Source organism: Falco rusticolus, chromosome 2, assembly GCF_015220075.1.
Source record: "Falco rusticolus isolate bFalRus1 chromosome 2, bFalRus1.pri, whole genome shotgun sequence".
NCBI lineage: Eukaryota > Metazoa > Chordata > Aves > Falconiformes > Falconidae > Falco > Falco rusticolus.
The window spans coordinates 104348752-104375411 of NC_051188.1; the positions used below are offsets into that span (position 1 = coordinate 104348752).

Sequence of the window (26660 nt, forward strand, 5' to 3'; positions counted from 1 at the left end):
TGAGGGACTTGGCAATCCCAGGTTAATGGTGGGAACTGATGATCTCAAAGGTGCTTTTCAACCTAAAAAATTCTATAATTCTATGATCCTTTCTTCACTAACATAGGAAATCACACACCAATTGAACAGACCTGGCATGGTCTAATGTTAGATCACAGAAGAGGTTGTTTTATAACTGGAAAAATACAGAAAATAAACCAAAGCAAAACTTTTTTTCTTATGGATAACTCTCTTTTCAGCATCTCACTATCCAGCTTTTTCTTCTGCCTTCCTGCTCCATTTTTTCCTGCTCCATTTTTTGTGTAGCACAGTATGCATGTAACAGAAATTGGTTTGTATCCATACCTAACATTTTGTATGCACTATATTTCTATTTATGTCATTGGGAATGCTGTTAGAACAATAACTAACTAGGCAGTGAGAACTTTTCTTCTCCCTCTATCTAACCCCCCATGCTGCTGCACAAGTGGAGGATTTTAATTATTTTTAACAAAAGGTAGAAATCATTCTAGTGAAAATTAAAAAAACTAAATGGGTTTAAATTAGCATACTATGTTAAGTCTTGCATACTAATACGTTTATTTTAGCTTAGCAAATATAGCAGACCTTGCTTAAAATGTATATACATAATAATCTTAGGCAAGAGCTGTACTGAGATGTAGACTTGTTTATGAACCATCAGTGAATATAAAGAACCAACCGTGGGGCGTACAGCACTTAATCTTCTGCACACAGCTTTGTTCCTGTCAATGCCAGAGGAACCTCAGAGAGACTGCAGCATAAGGAATGGGTTATACCTGTATAAAGACAGATTTACTGAAGTTAAGTGCAGGACATAAGAGAAAACATGTATGGTGAATAAATAAAGAAAGCCTACTTCCAGACTTCTCAAATGTGGATTGAGTTTGTTTCCATTAGAAAAGTGAAGCTTTGATAAAATTATTACTAGCCATTGAATGCACTGAAACAATTTACTTCACTCTCAATGGATTCCACAGCATATCCAACATAGTCTTTCTAATTTTGGTTTTAATTGTAGGTGGTAAAATCTATGATGGTCATTTAACAATTCTAGGGACTGACTTAACTCAATTCATTTATGTCATGTTGGGACTTATAAAAACCTATCTGGGATATTGAATAGTCCTATTTTCATTCTCATGCAAGTGGAAACCTTAGCACAGATGGTTTATCTTTATAATGCTGTAATTGAATGTGTATTATCTCAGATGTTTTGGCAGTTCTGGATGGTCTGAGAAGGTTGCTTGGCAAAAGAAGTCAAGCTGGTACAATATTGTGATGAAAAGGAAGCAATTATGATTATTTCTGAAATATTTTGTAGTGTGTAGTGAGTGATGAATCTATCTCAATTCATATGCAAGTGCAGATTTTTCTCACTGAAGAAATTAAACTGTTAAGAAAAAACCCCAAAACAAACAATCCATATCTATCTGTGTATCTAACAAGCTGAAAACCTTTCCTTTGGGAAAATGCTCTCTTTTTTTATGCTATGAAAAAGTAACATGTAGTGGAACGTAAGAACACAGAAAATAAGCTGTTCCTAGAGGTTATGTATAAGTAGTCTACATCCATCCCAACTCAGATCTAATAAAATCTTAAATTACACTGCTATTATATTTTAAGCTTACCCCAATAACCTATGAAATCCAGAAATATGGTATATCTTCATTTACAAGCTGAAATTTCTTTTAAAGGCAATTATAAGTCCTTGTAATTCTAAATGCAGCATGATGTGATGGCAGCTTGTGCAGTGGCACAAAGGTAGTAAGGAGAAGAGACTGCAACTGTCATTGCAAGTTTCTGCTATAGTCTAATATATCTCTTACTGTATGCTAGCAGCCATCCATGAGACTGACAATCTCTTGTTAACAGACTCCTAGTAACAGGCAAACAAAGATTGATCAGTTTGGCTGTAAAGACGACACAGGACAGAAACTCATTTTAGTGTGAGCTGGAACTAATTTTTAGAGAGTATTTCATATTACCAAATACACTGGATTTTTTCTAAACGCCCTTGGATACAAGGAGGCAGCAACTTCCATTAGTATCTTAACAGTATCACCTACTGCAATGCTTTCAGGATTTTGGGAGATATTCACAGTCCATTTTGCTTCTAGAAAATCACAGCCTGATTTGAACTCACTTGAAGTGATACAAGTGAGGATTAACAAAAGAAAGTGTATGAATAAACAAAGGTCCACGAACTAGCCATTTTTTACATAGGTACCTGTTATTCTACTGTAGTAGAGATTTTTAAGACAAGCATATTACATCATCATTCTGTAAGCAGGTCTAGCAAGAGCCAAGTAAACAGAAATAAATGTAAAAGTAAGTCAACCCTATTCCAATAGATAAGTTTGTTACAATAAAAATGGTAAATCAGATTAAATCATCTAACCCCTTTACTGCAATGACAGCAGTAGCCCACTGTGGGCTAGAGGCCTAATCCATATTATTAAAGAAACTCAAAATAGCACTTAGCTAGCTCACATGCTCACTGCTGTTAACCGCAATACAGCATAGTTCCACCCACACAAAACTGATTGCTGACAGGGGGGGTATGAGAGACTCTTCACCTAACTTATCACAGAAAGGCACCATGCCCGCACCCTTAGGAAACTTTTACATATACTCATTGTAGCCTTAAATTGTCTCCATAAAAATTAATGTCAAATTAACATTTACAAAGCCTGGCATCCCACTGTCATGTCTTCTCCCAGTCCACCTGACTAAGAGGGCACATCTGTCTGAGGCATCAGTTGCTAAGAAAAAAACAAGTACCACCAAAATCTTCTAATGATGCATATGCTCAGTTGTCCACCACACTGCTATGATCTGCCTACTTGCTCAGCTAAATGACTGGGGTAAAACATACAAATTCAAGGACAAACTTCTGCCTGACACATTTTTGACATCAAAGCCATGGAGCTGTTATGACCACAATTATGGTAAGAACTAGAAGCCATGCAATAGGGTTGTGAATGTATAGGTACATGAATGGTCCAAAGCCCCAAGAAATTGCCTGTGCACAGAGAAAGGAAGAAAGAAGATACAGTATGCTTCTTGTGTTTGTCTTGTTTACAATTCAAGATTGACAGGGACACAGTGGAATAAATATCCAATTATATAAATTGAGCTTAATCCATCCCTAAGGCTACTTAAAAATAAAAAAAAAATCCATAAAAAGACAAGATGCAGGGAATACAATTTATCTGAACTCTGCAAAAATTCTACCTCAGACAGGGTTTTGCAGCACACCTAGATGCTACATGGTTGTCAGTAAAATCAGTGAAATAGAGCCTGAGAGGGAGGAAATGAATTGCTTGCAGAAAAAAAGAAAAATGTTTCAGTGACAGTTTTGTGTTCAGTACTATAAGAACAGACCCACATTATGCAGGTCAGAATCCCGAAGGAATATCTGGGAAAAACCCAAAACAAAAAAAAACCCAAAACAAACAAGCAAAAAAAAAAAAAAAAACAAACCCAAAAAGTAAAACAAAAAAAAAAACCTCCACAAAGAACAGCTTGGTTTAGTACAATTTGTAAATTATACCTTCCAGTGGCTTTACAATAGATCAAGGCTGAAGACTGGAAAAAGTGAGAACACAGGCTTTACCCTCCTTTGCTTCTTTTGTGAAGTCTGTTTTTAATAAACCACTGTGCAGGCACATCAGTTTTCACCAGCATACCAAAGTAAGACAGGACCAGGACTTCACCGGGAATTTGATAAAACTACCATCAATGTGCACACCCAGGAAAACCATAACAGCTAAGCCGGAAATACAGCCACTGTATGGAAGAGTGACAAGTTATATCAGGAAACTTATGAAGAATTAGGGTAAAATTCTTCTAATCATCAACCGGGGTTACCAGTGAAAAGTATCAGATTAGAAAGTCTACACACCCTCCAAAGATAATCATTTACGCAGGCATTTGCCCACTCCCCCAGCAGCGCAGCACAAGTTTCCTGCAGTATCCATGTAACATTTCACTCTTCTCCAGGTCAGCGTAATAGATCTCTCTCTATCACTTTGCATTGTTTAAAACCCCCCTATTTTCTGCCCCAAAATTACTTTTTTTGGTTTCACTTAAACTTCTACACTTTTTAACTCTAATTGCTTTCACTAACCATCTAATACATCATTTGCTTAACTGTATACCATTTCACTGAAGTCCTGGTAATTCCCTCACTCTTGCCACTCCTCTTCAGAATAAAATATGATTAAACATTATTAAACCCATAATTATTGCCCCCAGTATAGATTTCATATTGATTTATTGCGTCGGCTTTCCCTTCTCCTCTCTCCCCTACTTTTCTATTTTTTGACTCTTGACTTTTTGTGACTGTAAATCTGTTTCCACACCACCTCAGCCTGCTGGGGGCTTTTAGATACTCCAGCAATACAAGCTAGAGTATCTAAACAATAAAGCTTGTTTAACAAAAGTTTGCCTGTTAAAGTCCCTCTACCAATAACTCCTTTTCTTAGAAACATGAGAGAAAACTGTAACACCACCACCTAAACATACTTACCTCTGGGAAAGAACAAAGTTGGGAGCACCAGCCATTTGCAAAATGGTCACATCTCACCGGCATTTGTTTAACCCCTTTGAAGTTATAGTGCTGCCCTCAAAAAAGCCTAGTAAGGAAAAAGAAAAATCCTAGAAGAGATTAATTTTGCAGTTACAGACAGTTAAGTATGTTTGCAAAAAATATATTATGGGAAATACTGCTGCTAAGTTAGTGCTTCCTTTGTTGTCTGTTACTTAAGCATTTCCAAGGAAATTTGAGTGGTCTGCTGTAGGGAAGAAATTTTATGAATTTTTATGAAATTTTATGAATGTAGGGAAGAAATAAGTTTTATGAATGATAAGCTAATTCATGTTTGCCCTTTCACATAGAAGTAACTGGCAGCCCTTCAGAGCAATATGTCTCAACAGAGAGCATAATCTGTCAAGACACCATAGGTTTTTGAAGCCTAGCATGGACATTCAGTTTCTCGTAACTTGAAAAAGAATTCAGAATTCTTTGGGGTAAAGTTAACAGTATCACAATTACTGATAACAGGTCTGCTTTGGCTAGCTTGCCACTTGAACATCATTCATACAGATATCCTCTGCCCAGGACTTGCCTATTGTACTCATGCTCAGACAGTGGTAACAACTCAAGTGCTAAATGTGATCAGTAATATCTGTATTTCAAGAATCGAATGCTCTGATACATTAAAGCACAAGCATACTAACACTTCATGAAGCGTCAGCAAAAAGATTTCACTGCCACGAGACCCAACAAAACCCACGTTTAATCTACCGTTTAAATCTTGCAAACAGTTTATGCTTGTTCTTATTTTTATTGCATGTAGTCTCACAGAAATCAGCAAGATAAATGGGTCCATAAATCTCTAGCACAAAATAGACAAGGAAAGGAAAAGAAACATTACTTTGTACTGGCAATTGATTTGCACAATCCAAGCAACTGGCATCCAAAATGGAAACTGGATCCTCTGACCCCTAATCCAGTGCTTCAGCCTTTCTCTCTGTCAGTCTTCTGCTCTCCCACTTAAGACAAATTACAAAGTACAAGGAGCTTATCTCCCAAGGATCTCACACAAAATACAACAAAAGCAATCTGCAAAGAGTACGCTTAGACTACTTTTCTCAGCTGAGAAAATGCTTAACCTGAATCATCAGAATGATCAACACCTTATTGCTTCAACATGTTGGCAATGGGCACTTAAACAATTCCCATCTCCAAAACATGTTTTTTTCCTCCTCAGCCTTTAACCCAAGTCTGAGAATATATACACTTCTCGCTCTGTGAATTTCCTCTCTGACTGTCCAGGCCCTGACAGCCCAGATTGTCCCTGCCCAACCCTGGGGCTTCCCCCACCCTGCCCATGACCCAGGACCCCATGTCAGCCTTGCAGGGCCATCAGTCCCTGCCCCAGAAGCACTTCAGGTAGACTGTCCCCATCCCAGCTGCACCCACAGACCAGGCTGAACCTTACTACCTGGGCTGACTTTGGCTCTGCATCACCCCTGTGGGCTTACAGGGGCTGGGGCTGCCCCAGCTGCCTCTCCCCTGCCCCGCCACCCCGCTCCCAGGCTGGGGGTGGTGGGAGAGGTCCTGGCTCCCAAATCCTCCCAGAACACACATGGGTCCCCTCTGCCAGAGAGCTGCCTGCCCTCGTGACACCTTGACAATGGTTATCTTTCAAAAGCATTAAATAAATTGAACTTTTAGTTGTTTTGGTGTTGTTTGGACCCCCAACTTGGTGAGTTTGGGGTCCAAAACTTTCCTCATTTAGGGCCCTTCCCAAGTTTCAGGACTTAAACTTACCTCGGTTAGGGCTTACACCAAATTTGAGGGCGTACACTCAGTTAGGGTCTTCACTGGATTTGTGGCCTTTTGTCCAGTTTTACGTTCTAAATTTCTCTCACTTTAGGGCTTTCATTGTGTTTAAGGCCTTCACTGACTTGTAGGGCCTACACCTACCTCATTTAGGGGCTTCACTGAGTTTCAGGGCCTAAACTTAACTCAGTTAGGGCCTTCACTGAATTTCAGGATTTTTTTTTTATTTGTTTTTTTTTGGGTGGGTGTGTGTGTGTTTGTTTTCTACTTGGTTGAGTTAGCAGCACATTCATCAGCTTGGTAGAGTGGCTTCAATTACTTTTATGCCTCTACATTACTGCTTCCCTCTCATGCCCACAACCTGCAGATAGAGAGTGGTATCTTCAGAAATCCTGGACTGATGTTGGAATCAAGCTCACAGAAAATAACCAAACACTTTCTTTGGTCACATATGCACCATGTTCAGGTTCCCATAGCTTCATCACCAAACAAAAACATGAATCCTTCAGATGGCCATAGAGTGTTTCAGCATAAGGAGCTTATGTTGCCTTGGTGAAGGACAGACACCACAAAATTTCCTTATGAAATTAGAACCACTGTACACTGACAGTATACATGGCAGTGATATTATTGCTGTGTATTATATCACCAGATTATGCAAGAGGTGTTTTATTTACTCACAGAAGTGAAAACTGTGTTTTACAAAGTGTCTTTAATTTTTGAAAAGATACTATTTTCTGCCGAATGTATGCTTTACAGAGAAAAGGATAGAACAAAGTGCTGCAGCCAGGCATGCCATGAATACCAGGAAAGGCAGAACCATTACTTCAGTGCAACAATTAACACTTTCATCCCATTAGGGAATGGCTTCATGAAAAAATTTGTCTATAATGTAAAGTTTTCATAGGAAGCCTCTAATATACATCACCACTTTCATTCTGCCCTACTTATTACACAGTAGTTTGAATTTTGTTGCAAGCGTGCTTTCAGTTAAACTCGCAGTACACTGTGTGCAAGGAGTCATTACATCCTCCAAATTCTTTTATTTTTAAAGATATCTGTAGTTAGTAAATCCATTTGAAAACAATTCTTCAAAAAACCCATAACGTTTATTTTTTATTGCTTTGGAAAGTGTCACAGCACTTTTTTTTTTTTTTTTGTCCTATTTTTTTGTGGTTAAAGATGATTTAGTTCTTTGGATACAAGTACATGATTTTTTTTTTTTTCCCACTCTGTGATAAAATAAGTGCCAAAGTAAAATTCATTCATCGTGTCATGAACTAAGACAATGAAACTCATTTTTAATTTAAAAATCGAAAGATATAATTTCTCCTTCACTAGTTTAGTCCTAAAAGATGACATCTGCTTAGTAGAAAAAACTTTTCAATTCAAAACTTTTTTTTCACCTTAACATCAGAGTGTCTGAATGAATTCTAGAAATGTTACATGACCTGATCATCCTGCTGCCAGATGTGGTTCATTGTGCTTCTTCAGCAGCACCACTGACAACGCTTTATAGTGGTACCAACTGTGGACGTGTTTCATTGCTTTGTTCAATCTGACTGATAGATATTTTTTGCTACATAAGGGATTTTTACAGAAATTTAACTGACACTAAGTTTAATTTTGAGCTATTTCTTTGTAGTAAGTGTTTGATATATCACCAATGAACTTTAAATGTATCCCCAAACATAAGCATTTTCCAAATAGGAATGATCTTAGAAATATAGTTGGTTTATTAGATCTGCTAGGGCTCAAATGAGAAAGTTATCTTTTGCCAAGAATGCAGTGTAAGTGACATTTCTTCTTTGGTTGTGTTTTCTCTTTGGTTTGGTTTGGTTTTTTGTGTGTGTGTGTGCAGTGTTATCTGTGTCTAATCTATTAATGACATGGGTAAATAAATTCTCCTTATCAAGGTAGCTGAATATACTTTTAAATAATTTTACTTGTATTTTGAGTAACATGTTTGAAATACATCAAAGCATGATATATATCAGCAAGGCTGAATTTTACAAAGTTGAGTCTGTTTCTGAAGATTCGTGCATTATTTTTACATAATCAGTAATTTGCCATAGTTGTATTTACTGCTCACCTGTAAATTAAAGGGGGACCTATCCTGTGGCCTATGCACTGAACTGATTTGACTCTTGAGATACCTGAACTAAATCTATGCATCATTTGATGAAGTCTGGCTTTTCCTGATCAACACACATGACTATGAAAAACTTTCAGTGGCACACTGATGTCAACCATCTCTCTATTAACCAACTGTTAACACCAGTTCTCTCAGGCTCAGTTTTTCAATTCCAGGAGACCCTTTTGCTAATTGTTGATGCTGCCACTGACACTTAGGGAAGCACATGTCTGCAGATGTCTGCAGGGTCAGAGCTTAAGGATCTGTGGAAGAAGGAAGATGCAGCTGTGGAGACTTTGTTGGGCAAAACAATTTTTTTTTTCCTATGTGCAGGTCCTCCATTCTTTGGCTGGTGAGGTTTATTAGAGCTTAGGTGGCACTCAGAAAGCTGATGCTTAGGTACAAGTACACGATCTAGCACATTTCAATGGGATTTCAGTCTCTTAGGAGGCTTCATTTTATTGGTGATAAAACAGTGGTCCTAATGTTCCTCTGCCGTTTCAGGGAAGTGGTTATGTTGTCTGAGGTGTGCTTTGCCTGTTTTCCATCTTAGTGGAAAACAAACCAGCAATGCAGTAAAAGCCCATTTCATTGCAGAAGGTGCCTGACCTCTTATGACCAGTTCCTGGTGGTGCTAACACAGTTACAAGACACTTGGAAGGCTCAAAGTTTGGCAAAACAAGCTAGCTTCTGCTGATGCTATCTTTTGCTGGCTTATACGAAATACCTTTAAAATGTTGCGATGGTATTCTTTGGAAAAAAAAAAGATTATTTTTCAGCACTAACATTTAGGGGACTGATAATAATGGGCCTCAAGCTCCGTTGGAGACTCAGGATGCTCCAACAGTAGTGTTCAATAGCAGTGATGTATTTTGACAGAAAAGAGAATAATAAATTGCAGGGCTGCTTGGGCATTATGCAGTACTTCTATAATGAAGAGGAAATAATTGATATGTTTGCTTTTGGCAAGAAGACTCCTACTGAATCAGACATCTTGACAGAAAGACACTTAGCAAAAATAAATGTAACTACAACACTTCATTAAAGTAAAAGTATCTTTACTATTAATATACAAATGGTGAAGAGTGACAAATAATCGATATACTTTAAGCCATACTTTCAATGTCTTTCATAAATACAAAACCAGCATCTGCGATATTACTTCTTTTTACAGTATAGAGATATATATATATACACAGCATTTCATAGGGACATAAGATTTTGAAACAATAAACAAACTAGCTCCAGTGGTAGCTAACTTATTAATATAGAATTCAGGTGGTATATATCGCAAGTGGGCTGTTGACAACGTGTGGAATAACAAAAACAATATATGGTATGCTTTAGCTTATATTGTACACAGCATACAAATACATACTGAGTGCTCATTGTAGCAGGAAAGCTTTTTTTTTGTAAAAAAAACCCTTATCTAAGTAGTTCAAAATCCTTAGTGAGAACTCTACACCATGAGCAATGAAATTATCCTCCTGGGGGGATCTGACTTATCTATTTGTCACTGATCTATAGAGACTCTGAGGGTTTGTTTGCCCTTTCCCCAACCCTGCATATTAGTTGTAAAAATATAGCCTACTTACATGGTAGAGTTAAAGGATACAGCAGGGTTAATGCTCCCCCTCCTCTGGTTTTCACAGCCCTCTTGTTTCAGTAGCTCCCCATTTCCCTTGTCACTTCTAGCAAGAGATGCTCCCAGTATCTGAGCCCTCTCTCGGCTCACTCTTTGGCACCTGTTCTCTCTGGTAGTGGCTTTCCTGAATTCTGGTGGCACTGCATCTGGTCATCTCACCCGCTCCCGATCTCACCTGTGACTTAAAAGATGCCAATACAAATTTGGCAATAAATATTTATTTCATTTCTCTGGGCTAAAAATGGCCAATAATCAAGTTTGAAAGTCAAACATCATGAAGCTCACAATGCCTGTTAAGAGGAAAGAGAGACTAGTAAACTGATTTCTCAGAACCTGATCCAAAGCCAAATTTGTAATAGAAAGGCTTATGTTTGGCTCAGGTTCAAATAAAACGACATAAAGAACACATGTATATGCACAGTGGAAGTACTGAAGATCACTTAAAACTTAGTGAGTGGTTTTCCCCCACCACTACAGAATTGCTGTCAAGTGGATTGGGTACTCCAAGAAATGATATGAAAAAAATCTGAAAAGGGGGGTAGATTCTTTTTAAAAAAGATTTATTTAACCATGGTAGCTTTGCACCAATCAGTACAAGTATCAGAAGTTAAACAAAGGGATTTAAGAAGAAACATTACTTCTTAGAATGTTTTCGTCTTTGCCTAAAGAAGTATCGCAATCACAATGCATTATTTAGAGGGATGCTTTATTTTATTTCTGGGCATTAGTAATGTATGGGATAAAGATGTGATCAGGTGTTTTTATCAACATTTCCTGATCAGTACAAACTCCTAATAGGAAAACCTCCTCTGTGTAAAATGTTGGCAGGAGCCTGGCAGGATATTTAAGTTCCACTTACAACTAGAAGTCTGATTCACAAAAGTGAGTCCATAAGCTGAGGACATGCAGAGCTTTGCTGAGATGGATGGACGAAATTCAGACCCCACTGAGGACAGTTTGTGTCTTAAGCCCAGTGGGACCTGGATTCCACTGTGTCCCTTCTTGCAGCACTCTTGGCACCCCTCCATAGATTAATTGATAATGGGGGTCTTCAGCTTTTTCAGTAAATGGTCTTTTTGGAGGCCCTTTAATAAATCAGGAGTGAATTCACCCAACAGACACAACAATTACTCTACAAAGATATTACTTCCTATGACAGCTTACACAGAGATGGTGAGGCCACAAATGACTGCAAAACAAATATTCACTGCAGTTTTACTCCAGAGGTAAAATGGTGGGAAGATGCTCCACATCATCTCTCAGATTTGAGAAAAGATTTTAATGTTTTAGGTCAAAGTACCTAAATAGAACTAAGGAGACTTTCTATCTGACTCTTCAACTTGATAAATTGGTCAAAACACCCCTACACACCCCTCGTGCTCCATCTACTTGAATCTTTTCAACAGCAATACACCTACTATGACCCTCACTAGAATTGTGATCTCAATAGATTTTGCTAATTTTGTGTTTAAAATATTTACGTGACTTGAGAATACTACTTCCAGTTCACTTTAGATGAGTATTTGAGTAGAAAAGTATGTCATGGTAAAGCTTTCAAATATTTTAAACAGGCTTTGTAGACAAATTATTGAAGACTTTTCTTTAATAAAGCAGAGTGGCATGCTATCAAAAGGCACAAATACATTTCCATTATCTGGTCTAGGAAACAGAAAAATGGCATGATTATTATACTACAGTTCTATGATTGGCACTTAAATAAATAATCAAAGTAATTACCAACATATAAAAAAAGCCACTTTTTTTTGATGAACATCAATGCAGAGGCTGAAGACAGCAGGTGGAATTCACTATACCAGGGACTGTTGTCAAACAGCCTTTGTAGATGACTATCACTGTGTAACTACGTTGTATATATCTATGAAGAGACAGAAATTAGGCCCAATCCTGCAAGCTGTCCTATGAAAGTACATTGATTCTCCTGCTTACATCGACCCAACTGATGGCAGTGGGGTGCCATACGAGGGGTGGGTTCAGCAACACAAATTTCTTGCAAGACTGAGGCCTAAAAAAATTAATCTTTGTCACATTAGGCATTAGCATCACCAGAATAGTAAATATTTCTGCAACCACAAAAAAAAATATCTTAAAGTCAAAAAATCCCAAATAAACCCAGAAAAAACTCTCCAGAGTACATTTGTATATTAAATTGTAAAACATTAATTAAAACTTTTGTTACGATTATAGTAAATCAGAATGCAGTTCTACTAAAAAAATAATAACAAGAAGCTCTAAGTCATTTTACTTGATTTTACTCCTTATTTTTTGTTGAAGAGAGATTGTCACTGCCACATTCCACATCATGAATAATTTAAATGGCTCCCTCCCACCCTTGTCCCTGGAGTATGTTAGTGTAACAATTCAGATTACTTTTACAAATAGTTATATTTTGTCAACTCTTCTGACATTTCATACTAACACTTAAAATTACTTTTAGACAGTAAAAGTGACATTTATACAGATACCTGTTTTTTTTCTTTTTAGTCTAGAATAGGAAAAGAAAATAAAGAAATTATGTTATTCCAGTTCTACACATATCTTAAAAATTACAATGCGCTGTCCCTCATTTGGAAATATTTTCAAATATCAGTGTTTTAAAGTATTATTTCATAGTTATAGTTTGGCTTTCTCCTGCACAGCACAGAGTCAAAGCACAAGAGATAACCTATTAATACACAGACCAAAAGGTATGCTTGGACAGTCCATCAGTGTAGAACTGGTTAATTCTCAGCCCTCACATAGCCCAACTGTCAAGAGACTTAACAGCAGGAAGAAAAGAAATATTTCTGGAAATAGCTTTTCATTTGTAATCTAACATAGTGGGAAATGATTTTGATCCTGATATTGAAATAATTTTGCAGTATATTTTACTTGTAAAGAGTAGCACAGGTATATTAATAATAAATGTGCTGAGACCTCTTAAATTCTCTAATTCCTTCACATTGTAATTAAAGGCAATATCAGGGAAAAAAACCCAACCAAAACCAACCCCCCCCACCAAACCCCCAAACCTAATCCCCCCAAAAACAATACATAGCTGTTAGGTCATGAAGTTTATATGTGTAAGTCTCAATAAGAAGCACTAAAGTTTGAAATGCATCTATAGTTGAGCCTAGGCACTGTTAGCTCTGCCCACATTGTATAGGAACCTTGTTGTGCAAATGATCTTGCTGGCTTCAGAAAAAGCACCGTTTGCCTAGTGAAGCTTGACTTACATGAGTATGCATGGCACCACCTAACTTTGTGAAGGCAGGTAGAAGAGGATGTTTCCTACCTTCATCCTCATTCTGTCGGAGATGATGTGGGATGCAAATGTTGAAGCCACACCAACCACATTATTCTCAACTGCTGGAATTTTCCAGGTCCCTTCCTTGAATTTTGATAGAGGGAGAAAGCCCAGCTGCAAATACATACTTTGTAGAAAGAATAGATATTCATATATATATAAATGAGACAACTGGTTCTCTTAATTACAGATTAAGGGGTAGTCCTGCTCAGTGTGTACTTACTCAAAGAAACAGGACAGAAATTTAATAGATTAGCAGCTATTTGGTAGTACCAGCTGCTCAGTACATGGGAGTTACAGTGAGAGGTCATAAAGGAACGTCTTCATCACTCCTTCACCCAGAAGTAGTGCCTTAGCATTTAAAGAAACTTATTTGAAGACATTATTCTCTTTCATGATTTTCATTCCACATTGTAATCTCTTCTTACCCATTCTTTTCACTTTGGTACTGGTTTTGTGGGAACTTGGCCTCTTATCCTAGCCACACCAGTGCTATGCCTCTATCCTCAACTATTTGGTTCATTGTAGATATTACCCAAAGTGAAGAAAAGTTGAAAAAGAAAAAAACATAAAATTATTTGTTTGATAAATAAGAAAGATCTATGAATTAAATATATCCTCCTCAGTTCTTCCAAATGCACAAAAGCTTGGGTTAACAAGGTTAACCTGCTATTTTCCTCCTAATTTAAGGACACTCTTTACATTTCACTTCCAACTTTACTGCACAAAAGTCAACCACTTTGCCATCACTATGAAATATCAGCTAAGGATTGGTAACATTCTGTGGGAAACTGGGAAGCGTAAAGACTTCAAATATGAAAAAAATTCAGATACAGCATGGAGAGGATGTAATTTGCTGAGTAAAGCTACACCTTAGCTACACTCAGGTGTGATTTTGACGTGGAAAATCCACAAGGAACTCTACAATTTAATGCTGATAAGCAGATTTTTCCAATCTAGTTTTCCATATGGTTTATCTACTTCTTCCAAAGCAAGATTTCGCAGAGTGGTAAAGAGTAAATACAGTATGCTGGAATGGAAACAAAATACATCCAGTTAGTGGCACCATTAAATCAATGATAAAAAATATGAATGAATTTTGTATCAGTCAAATTTCAGAGCGGTGCATGTTAACCAGAATAATAAAAAAGATTTTATTAAGGAATGCTCCACAGGAAAAAATGTATTTTGTTTAATACAAGATGCTACTAACTAGTAATTTAAAACTGTTCCTAACTGTTTAGCCAAAGTCCTCCTTTCTATCTGTTCTTACTGGGTTTTTTTTGTTAAGATGAAGGGTGTGAAATCATAAATGAACAAGTGCTACTTTAATAAGGCAAACTTTTAATATTCACGTACTGATTTTGGGAGAAAATGTATCTACTACACTAAAATGCAGTTTTATCCCTTGACTAAATGGTTAGAACTAAAAGAAGAAAAAATACTATATATGTATAAATATATATGTTGGAACAATTAATTTGAGCTTGTGTTTATTGTAAGGTTTCACTTGAAGCCAGATTATGATAAAAAAGAGGTTTTATACCTTTGCTGCATTTTAGTTTGCATGCAGCCTCCAAAACTTTAATACAGAAAACCTGAAGCACTGAAAATCCTGGAGCCTTTCAGAGTCACACTCATGTAGTTAGGATAAGACCAATATACTGCTACAATATATTTAGCCAATTTTATTTCAATCTGTACAACTTGGTTATCAACTTTCTGTTTTACTGAAGAACCTAGGTGAAACTGCAGGTGGAGCTGGCTCTGTGTTGAAGAGTGTCTTTTATTTTTTGTTTGCTTCAAGTGATAAGCACAGCTGGAATGACTACTGAGTGTCTGCCAGTGCTAAGGTCTTAAATATTATACTGGGACTGGTTTTCTTTCTTTTTAAAGGCAACCTGAACTGTTGTTTTATTATAAATGGAAACAAATACAGTAGTATATGGCACACTTTATGTATGTAGCTTGCACTGTAGATCTGAAGAGACCTGATGGGTTGTTTGTGGTTAGGGGTGCTTTGTAACTATCTTCTAAATAGACATACTTTGTCATATAATAAATTACAGTTCTTATTCTGCAGATTTTTCAAATTTATACCATGGGACTTGGTGTCAGCAAAACTACATACTAAAACCATTAACAAAAAATAGAAAGGAACTGTAGACAGAAACTGTTTCATCATATGTACACATGTACTAACTATTCCAAGCTTAAGTTTCCCAAGAAATTAAGGTCAGCTGTAAAGTTTTGGTCACAGGGTTACTTCAATCCAAATGCATTATCCAGACAGCTGTAGTTTATCTTATTATGCTTTGCTATCATCTTCTTTTGACTGGATGATGTCATTAGCAACTTTGATTTCTATGGTTTCTGGATTTAAAGCTTCTTTCCCGTTTTCCTCCTTTAGTGGCAGCTTCCTATCAGGAGAAAAGAAGAATCATGGTAACACATATATAACACAATCTGGAATTTTAGTCTACAACTTAAGTATTGTTTAGACAGTTGACAGTGTTTCTAGAAACATAATTTATTTAAAATAATGTATAATTATTTTATTATGAGCACTAAGGTACTTTGCTTTTAAATAGATTTATATTAACTCTTTCCATTTCTATAAAGTCAGAAAAAGCTAAATGGCACACCATAAGAACACTGTGGCTGCTCAAAATGCAGTTTCTTCAATAAAGCAAAAGAAACAATACAATGCCAAATAACTTGACCCAAGACAATACAGACATGTACGTTCCCTAGGATACTGTGAAACATTTACAGTCAAGCCTTTGGTTGTATCTAGACTGTACTCTTTTTCTAAATGTAAATTCAATTATATAAAAAAGAAGACATCTATCATTGGAGGTTATGCCAAGACACAGATGAAGGAAAGAACTTCTTATAGCACAGGGAAGTAGTGGAAGTTATTTCATTATTTAGAAACCTCTACAATTTATTTTCCCTAGATCGCACAATCTCATAGCTCTTTTAAGACTAACTCAGTGAAAACCCTGTAGAGTTTTGTAATTCTTAATTCCAGTGGCAAGAGTCCCCACCCTTAATTTACAGGAAAGACAAAACACTGATTTCATTCAAAAAGGTCTTGAAAATCATTGATTCCCTACTGCCAGTAGTTAGCTGTCAAAAATATGTATGGTTTACTCAGACATTCCTGTAATAATGTCTCCTGGGCACAAAAGCTGTTAATCATGATTCCATTCTGGGTTTGCTTTCTGGTTTTTAACTAGGGAATAGTATGCATATGCCTTTTTTATTCATTATAACTGTTAAATGTTTCAGCAAACTTCCACTGTGATTGCTTTGATATCCCAAAGAGCAATATACTGTTCAAAACCTATCTGAGGAATCCCTTAGGAATGTCTTGTAATAACCGTGTTTAATAACAACAAACAAAAGAAAGAAATACCCAAATTCCCAGTGTTATGAAATTTAGGCTGTCTGAAACGAACTAAGAAAGATGTTGTTTATCTAGAGGTTAAACAATGGCACAACCTGTATCTGAGAGAAATCAAAGACAAGACTAACTTGTACTACTACAGTAAAATATGTGGGATATATATCAGCTGTCTTTGAGCACAGAGGGAGGTCTCTAATAATTGTCTGCTTCACATGGCATACCCAAAGGAAACAGATTTCAGCCCACAACATGATCGTTGAAAGAATGGAAACAGTAGAATCAATACAAATCTCTTTTTAAAAGATGATAAAACACTGGGGCAGAGGAAATGCAGCTCATGAGATGCATTTTAGGTAAGCAGGCACCTGTGTTAAAGGCCTGATAATGCAAAGCACTTAAACTATTATTAAAAAAAAGACTTAATTTTATCTAATTTTATATAAAGGCAGAGTAATAGCTCAAAAGGTGGTGCTGAAAGGAAGAAAGTATTTAGTCAAAGTAAAAATTGGACAGTTGAAAGAATATAATGTATGGAATTTTAAATAAATTCATTTTGGAGAAGTGGATTAAGAGCATGTTAGAAATAATTTCAAATTACCTGAAATAGGAAGATTTACTAGAACCCTGTTGAAGGATACTAGATATTACTGAAATCCATGTTCATGCAAACAGTGTAATAAAATTAGCCTCGCTTTCAATGCAAGCAAGGAAGAAAAAAGAAAAAAAAACCCAAACAACTACAAATAGATAGTTTCACAAGTTGTTGTGGTTTAACCCCAGCTAAGTACCATGCAGCCGCTCACTCACTCCCCCCATTCCACCACCCATCGTGGGATGGGAAGGAGAATCGGAAAAAGGTACAACCTGTGAGTTGAGTTAATAACAGTTTAAAAATTGAAATAAAGTAAAAATATTAATAATAATAACAACAACACTAACAATAATTTTAATGAAGAGGAGAGGGAGAGAGAAAAATAAAGACTAAGGAAAAAACCCAACTGACACACGCACAACACAGTTGCTCACCAGCTGCTGACCAATGCCCAGCCAGTCCTCAAGCAGCAATCGGTCCCTCCCAGCCAATTCCTCCCAGTTTATATACTCAGCATTGCATTCTATACTATGGAATATCCCTTTGGCTAGTTCAGATCAGCTGTTCTGACTCTGCTCCCTCCTGGTTTCTTGTGCACCTGCTTACTGGCCCAGCATGGGAAACTGAAAAGTCCTTGATTTAGAGTAAGAACTACTTGGCAACAACTAAAACAGTGTGTTATCAGCATTATTCTCATACTAAATTCAAAACACAGACTGTACCAGCTACTGAGAAGAAAACTAACTCTATCTCAGCCAAAACCAGGACACAAGTTTTCCTCATCAAAATGTCCTTTCACTGTTCTTTGACCTTATTGTCTTCGAAAACTTGTGGGTTTTTTTATGATGTGATGTGAAGTTATCATTTCAGTTATTATTAGACATTATCCTTTTTGACTATGATAACTCTTTTGTTATTCTGGAATTTTTCTCTCCATTTGTTTAAAATATTAATTAATATTCAATCTATATTAACGGATTCAATCATTTTCCTCTTTTAATTAATTAAATAAACTTTAAATGTTCTAATTACACCAATTTGCCTACCCTTAATTTTTATTTAGCTACAAGTATCTGAAATAATTCTGTATTTTTCAGCTGGTCAGAGTAATAGTTTAAAATCTTAAAACATTATATGATAAATGCTTTTTTTGAAAAAAAAAAACAAAAAAACAAACAAACCAAAAAAAAAAACCCAAAACCAAACAGATGACTAGAGAACTTTAAAAGGTTCTTTTGCTTTAATCAGATGCTAGCTATTACCGAGCATTAATCATATTGACTCCCTCCAGCACTGCATGTGGCCTAACTGCAATAGACAGCTTATATTACACATACAAAACCTGAAATAGAATGTTTACATTCCTGTTTTATAGTAAAATGTCTCCTAGCCATTCTGATACCAGAATTCACCCAGCTTCATTAATGCTAAGAAAAACTCAACCTAGATTAGAAATACAATAATGTCAGACTAAGTGCAATTATAGTCCCACATTGCTGCGGTATTTTAATCATATTTCAGAAACATAATGTGAAATGCACAGCTTAAACTGATTTCCTGCCAGCATTATTAAAACTTGTTGACTTGCAGGTAAAAGTGCTTTGTGCTCATCTGTCATGACTGGATCCCAAACGTGGCTTTAACAAGAATCATCTGAGTTAAGGTAAAACTTAGACTGCTGTATAATATGCTGAGCAATATAATAAAAATACTCTATTTTTATAAGAGGAAGTAATCTCTTTATTAATTATTTCCCACAAATGCTTAAAGTGCATTTAAAGTTCTGAGTGTAATTTGGTGTTATTCAAAACAATTTAACTAATTATTCAAAATATTTCATATAATTTAAACTGAAAGCTAATCTTGTATACCTTTAGGGCAGCCATAATTAGAATGAATCCCACCTTATATGAACATTGCCTGTCTGGAAGGTCCTTGAAACTCTTCCTTCCTGCAGACTAAGCTCTTCGCTCCAAGATCCGCATGTCATCTTTGCCCTGCCCAGCATATGCCATTTCTGGCTGATAGCCCTTGCTGTTGACGATGTGTTTTTTTGTTATTCCTACGGAGAGACTTCTACCCTATTGTGTCCTCCTTTCCTTCAGTGACATCTCACCCATACTTTCTGTTGCTTCTGTGTTTCATCAGTTATGCCCTGTGTCTGAGCAGAAGGTCTTTCCATGTTCTCCTAGTACCAGTGTCCTTTCAGATGTCCTGATTGTGTGATGCTCTATTCATCTTTGGTTTCCTATGTGACATTGTCTTGAACCTTTAGCTGACCTCTGTCCAGCTGTACCTTGGACTGCTGCCTTTTGCCATTGGTTGTGGGAGATGAAATTACCAAGGAGGAAACGGTCATAATTATTAATCTTAGCAGTCCTATTCTCCCAAGGACATAATACCCATCAAACTCCTTATCAGTTGTTCCTATGATGTGGTTATTTTTTCGTGCCACTAGTGACTGATTCTTTCTCCCTCCCCTAAGATAATAACACATTTTTTATTTTAATTTTCTCATAGTTCACTCCTGTCAGCTGTTCTAATGACTGGGACAAGCAGGAAGAACTGAACTTAATCTTTGCTGATATCATGTTCCTTGCTAGATGCATCTCATTTGTATTTGCAAGATCTTGTGCTACAAATAGTCTTGAAGCATGAAAATAGGTGGCCCTTGTGCCTTGGCCACTAACATATCCAAGGCTCACTGGACTTGTGCAATGTTTATAACTACATTCCTGACTCCTTAGAAAACTGCAGGCTCTCTACAGTGCACCTCATTATAAATTCTAATATGAAGAACAAACATATAACTAGTCATTCAACAAATTCCATAATTATTTAATTACCAGATCTTTGAAGTTTTCAGGTACAGGTTCTTTTAAAGAAGTATATAGCTTAATGTGCAGTGTAGTACCCTCTCATGTAGTACAAATGCCAACAAAAATGAGTAAGACAGGCTTCTCCCTTATTAAAAGTTCTGGCTTTTGCAGTTCTAGATAATGGTAAGGAAGGCAATTTTGGTGAATTTTCAGAAAGATCAAAAGACTGTTTTGTAAGAACATCCTCTCCTTTTAAAAAACAGCATGGTCCATCAAATAATCAACAGATGAGTTTCTGTATTTATACAGAAGTGTCTTCATAGCCCTGACAGATTTAACTAGGAGATTTTCACAACACATTAAAAGTTTTAGGCTCAAATCAGAAAAATTTGGAGCTTTCTTTAATAATTTCAAATCAATCAAATTTGGGGGCTCAGAAATTAAACTCTTGAGTAATCAGTTCATGTTTTTTTAACAACACTGGGTTGGCTCTCAATAGAAGGAAAGGTACTTTCATCATCTTTGTTAAAATACTAGTTTCTCTTCAAACTAAATTTTCAGAAGAAAAAAAAAAATCTCAGAAGCTCTCATTGTAATAGTAAGCTTAGCAAAATACCGGCTTGCTTGTGCCCTATCACAAATGTCGCTTTATCCTCCACACAGGATTTGAAAAGCACTATTCAGGTACAAACACAAACCACTCCACCCAGTTTAATCTGTTCCAGGGGCTGGAGCAGAAACACGGAGGAGTGGGCCTGGCCACTGGCACCCAGGATCCCGGAGCCCGAGGCTGGTCCCTGTGCCTCAGGAGGCAGCCAGGGCCTGCAAGCCCAGGGGAGAACTGCTGCAGCCCTGTGCTGGGAGGAGCCTACGGGGGCGGGAAGGGGGCATGAGGGAACCAAGCAAAGGGGCTGCCCTTCAGCACTATTAATCCAATTACACCACATGGACTTAAATACCAAGCTAAACTCTCAGCTACATGACTGAAAGCAGGACCACCCTGTGGGAAGCTGGGTTTCTGCAGCATGGGATCATTGTGCCCTGCATTCAGGGTGCCTGTGGGGATCTGTGTGTGACTCAGCCTGAGGACATTCCTGAAAGTCAAGAAACTTTTCCCACAGAGTGGTTAATAATGGCTGGGTAGGTGGTAAAGATCAGTTGCAAATGACTAAAACCATCCTTGTACTCCTGCTCAGCCACCCCTGAAGGGTCAGGAGGGCTGGGGGTGCGAGGTAACTGCAGGTGCTGGGGCTGAGAGGAGGTGGCAGGGCTGTGACCTGCCTCTGCTGGCCATGGCTCCCCATGTGGGTTGGAGTTTGGCTGGGAGCAGCAGGGGCAAGCTCTGGTGCAGCACGAGAGCCACAGAGCACAGGCAGAGCCTTGCCCTCACACTCCAGCCCCTGATTACAGCAGGCAGAGCTGGGGGTGGCAGCGGGGTGCAGGTCTGCCTCCTACTGGGGCCAGGGCTGGGCACAGGCTGCTGACAAAGCTGGAGCTGATGTGGGGCTCCTGGTCCATGGGTGGGGGGACCGGTGGGCTGTGGAGGGCAGCGCAGGCTGCCTCTACCCTCTGCCCTGACACAAGGTCTGTTTTCACCAAGAGAACAGAAGGAGCTCCTTGGGAGTTAGGGCAGCAGGGAAGGCTAGAAATTTTCCCTGGATACTTGCTAAGTTCCAAACAGGTGGTAGTGTAAAAGATCTGTTGCAGGATTGCTGCTACCACGGCACTGCCAAGGGCTGGAAAATGCCCAGATGTGGTTGTACTCTGGGTCACAGAAAGAAGAGAAAAAAATCTAGTGATAACCTCAGCTGCTGTATGTGATGAACCATGATTTAGATCAATTAAAATCACACTTTTACACTGCATTGCCACAGCACACTGCTCTGGTGATGCTGTGTATCTCCCTTTCCCAGAGCATGGGAAGCCCCGTGCATCCATGCAGTCAGGAGGGACTTGTGTGAAGCTCTGGAGAACATCAGGCTACTTACTCTGGTTCTGTGAGAGGTGTTGTCTCATTGGGCTCATTTACTGGGCTCCCATCTTCATGACTGGTAATTCTTTCATCCTCCGTTCTCATTTCCACTATTGGCTCTTTTGATCCATCTTTCCTAAAAATTGTTAAAAGAGTCCTAGATTCATATCATCATATTAACCACATACATTGCGCAGAACTAATTACCAAGGTCCCTTCCCTCAAAAGTCGGCAAAGAGAAGGCAGAACTAATTATCAGTGACTACCACTACTGAGACACATTTGACAGCGTGTTCCCAGCTCCTTGAAGTCTTCAAAGCATCCTGTATCCATGGTTACTTACAAAAATCTGCAAACATAATGGATTAGCATCTCAAAAGAGCATTTTGTTTATGACTAAATAATAAGACGATGGCCTGTTCATGTGGATAGATGTAAACTCTCCTAGCCTAGTATAACAGATAAAGGACTTGATGCCTAGATATGCTTGAACTTTTCTGGCAGTGTAAAGAGCCTGTATGTTAGTATACACACTGCAGGTATGTACTTTAATCTTCTGAGACTGTGACAATCCTGGCTGCCAGAACAGGGTAAAGAGCCCTTGTATATTAAGAATCTAGTCCCTTCTGCTCATACTGCTAGAAGAAACTCATTGTTTCTGTGTCATATTTTCCCCCATTTAGCAACAAAAGTTAGTACCTTACATATAAGTAAATGAATAAACTTTGTGCTAATCGGACAATGACTTGTAAGGAGGATGAAGCAGAGAGTATTGTCATGCTTTTGTTGATAATCACAGAATCACAGAATAGTTTGGGTTGGAAGGGACCTTTATAGGTCATTTAGTCCCAATGCCCTGGAATGAGCAGGGGCATCTTCAACTAGATCATGTTACTCAGAGCCCCATCCAACCAGACCTTGAATGTTTCCAGGTATGGGGCATCTATCACCTCTCTGGGCAACGTGTTCTAGAGTCTCACCACCCTCATCACAAAAAATTTCTTCCCTATGTCCAAGCTAAATCTACCTTCTATCACTGTACAACCATTACCTTTTGTCCTATCACAACAACCCCTGCTAAAAAGCCTATCTCCATCTTTCTTATAAGCTCTCTTTAAGTATTGAAAGGCCACAATAAGGTCTTCCTGGAGCATTCTCTTCTCCATGCTGTACAATCCCAACTCTCTCAGATTGTCCTCGTGGGAGAGGTGTTCCAGCCCTCTGATCACCTTCATGGCCCTCCTCTGGACTCACTGCAACAGGTCCATGTCTTTCCTGTACTAAGGACTCCAGAGCTGGACACTGTAGTCCAAATGGGGTCTCACCAGAGTGGAGTAGAGGGACAGAATCACCTCTCTTGAACTGGTGCCCACACTTCATTTCATGCAGCCCAGGGTAAGATTGGCTTTCTGGGCTGCAAGTGCATCTTGAAGGCTCATGTCCAGCTTTTCATCCACTGGTACCCCCAAGTCCTTCTCCACAGGGCTTTCAATAATATGACCATGACATGGAAATCACTGCTCACTGTTACAGAAGTATTAACAATATTAGTACTGATTAACTTGCATATAATTTTACTCTCAAAAGGTACATCGAAAGATACCGAAGATATATTTGATATTTCCAAAATATAACCACTTTTCATGTAAATATTTAATCCCTGTCATCAGGTCAGGAAGTGTATCCTGGAACTTCATCAGCTGCAGTCTGGAAACACAGGGTAACTGAGTTACAGATAATCACTTTTTATTTAACAGATTATTTTCTGGACCTGTGATATTCTAGAGAGCAGTCAGACTGCTATGTGCCATAGCAAAGACATAGCTAAACCCTTGTCTAATTCATATCTCACATTTTCAAATTTTTCCTGAAAATATAATTGTTAAACAGGCAGTTACAACTGCAATAATCCATCTCTTCAGGAAGCACCTGGAAAACTCTATACTGGCAGGTATGCTCAAGGAAAATCTTTGTTGGTTGAGTATAGTACAGATAATGTGTAGCCAAGAAGTTGACCGGGGAAGAATTAATAGGTAGAAGTAAAAGATTCTGGTTATTTAAAAAACCCCACACAACTGTATGGGCTTATTCACTTCTGCAAGTGAAATTCTACCTTAAGATACAGAAATGGATACAATCCTAATTTCTGTAGATGATGCACAGAACTGTCATGGCTACTTCATATCTGTGAAAAGATAATGTATCATAGGAGGACTGGTGGAAGGAATGGCAAGTTCCACCTGGCTTGTCTGTCTATCTACAGTCTTACAGAGAAACATACATTATTGCATGACCAAAAGCCTAAAAAAGAAGTTATTCATAAACAGCATTCACAGAGGAATGAGGAATTGATCTGTAGAGAAAGTACAAACTGCAAAACAATTAAAAATTCCACAGAAGGGAAACTGATTTGTAGGAAAGGCATTATGTAATTTCTGTTCCAGGTGGCTCTGTGAATGTTACAGCATTGTATCATCTATATTCATTACATATGGAACATAACGACTACATGTATATCCTACAACCAAAATGTAACAAAGAACTGTACCATAAACCCACTCAAAAATCCAGAATGCAAACTGACATATTTAAAACCGGGAAATGTCAGTGTCTTTTAGGGAACAGCAGTTGGCACAAAATAGATTCAAATTTTGGCTCTTCAAGCCTGTCTTAAAATTCTAGCCTGACATTTTATTTATGCAGAGAACACGCTAAAATAAGAACAGTCCCAAATATTTTAAGTTCTTACTGACAGAAGATCACTTCAACAAGGAAAGAAATATAATAAAATAAGAAATAAAATAATTGGTCTTGCAAAAGAAGTGTAATAGAGGAATTAAGTGACCAGCTTTATGCTTTTCTGGGACAGTCTGGGATGGCATTTGGGTATGAGATGCTGATAGCAAGGTATAAACTGCTGTCAGGTGACATTTGCAACTTTAGCTCCCTAAAGTCTTCCCATTCAGGGAAGTCCGTACACCAGCTCATATTTGGTCACTTCTTGAATGGGAAATTAAAGCATAAACTGAAGTGTTGTGCTCAATAGGAAAAGACAGCTGAGTCACAGCCAGAAGCTTCACATCTTGATTCGATTGACCCAGACATGTTGGCTTCACACAGTAGAAAAATATGCTGTTATTCATTCTCTTACAGTAAAGCTGCAGAGAATTAGGAAACAGCTATTTTATGGCATAACTTCTATTCAGAAGCATTATTTGATGTAAATACTCTGTGCCTGCTTATGACTGATTTAGTTCTACAGAGATGTTTCCAAAAGGGTTGAGAACCCAACCAAGAAATATAATCATTACCTAAGACAGTCTCTGCATCCCAATAGCAAGAACTAAACCAAAAAAAAAGACACACCTCCACTACTGACAACACAGAAGCCCAATCGGCTATGAATAATCAGGGCTGCAACATCTGATCTGCCGTACAGGCATCTGGGGAAGGATGGGATCTGGGAAGCTGCAGGAGAATGAACTGCAAGGTCTGACTACTGGGAGAGCTAGAGCACACTGGAATTGGACCAGTAAATGTTATTTAAACCACACAAAGCATTCTCAGAAATATTACAGCGCATGCATAAGTCTATCAGAAGAACATAATGAGGAAATTAGGCATTTTTTTTAAGTAAAGAAATGGAAGTGCCTAAAATGAAGCACTCCAAGCCATCCTCTCGCCAGCTTACCTTTTGAAAACCCTGTAAACATTGGGTCTTTGAAGTACTACTATTTTATGCAATCAGTCCTTGAACTGTTTCACCAGAGATCTCACCGTCGACCCTTATCATTTAAGGGAACATATTTGCACATAAATGAACAGTTAATTCTGATTTGTCTGATGAAGTAGCCACTACTGAAGGGTATTTGTGAGAATCAGGATTGTTTATTCCCACTTATGTTTAGCAACTATTGACTGTTGCTATGAAGAACAATCATGCTCACCAGCATTTCATCCACATCCAAGTCAGCACTCCTACTTTTAAAAATCACCAATACTTTTTATTCCTGAAGTCTACAGGCAAGAAACAAGATTTTCTACGGAGTGCTACACCCAAGAAGACAAATTCTTTCACAGTTTTCTCTATGCTACCATTTCCTTTACTCCCAGATTTACTGGTGCTGCCAAAACCATATGCTGAGGTTTTGGGTATCAGCAGCTCAAAGACTTGCAGAAATGCAGTTACAACACTCTCTTACCTGTTCCTCATGGATCAAAGATGTGCTTGTAACTATTACTGCATTATGATTGATTTCCTTCATGTCAAGCTGCACAAAGAGACCATCTTAAAAGCAGGTACGCCAAATGCCTTTTTAATGTCCAGTTTTCTTTTAAGGCAATATTTGATCACAAACAATTCTATACAGTTCAGAGGAACACCTTTCCATGTAATAGAAACATTTTATTAA

General features: G+C 37.9%; 1 protein-coding gene across 1 annotated transcript in view; it reads right to left on the minus strand.

Annotated features, from left to right (window-relative positions):
• Positions 1-11722: 11722 nt before the first annotated feature.
• Positions 11723-26660, minus strand: part of NCAM2 (neural cell adhesion molecule 2) — a 306656-nt gene continuing 291718 nt past the window's right edge. Inside the window, exons 17-18 of the mRNA XM_037378231.1 lie at positions 22265-22384; positions 11723-15873 (exon numbers count right to left, since the gene is read on the minus strand). Of these exons, the coding sequence (XP_037234128.1) occupies positions 15762-15873; positions 22265-22384 (232 nt within the window). The 3' untranslated portion in view covers positions 11723-15761. The remainder of the gene's footprint in view (positions 15874-22264; positions 22385-26660) is intronic.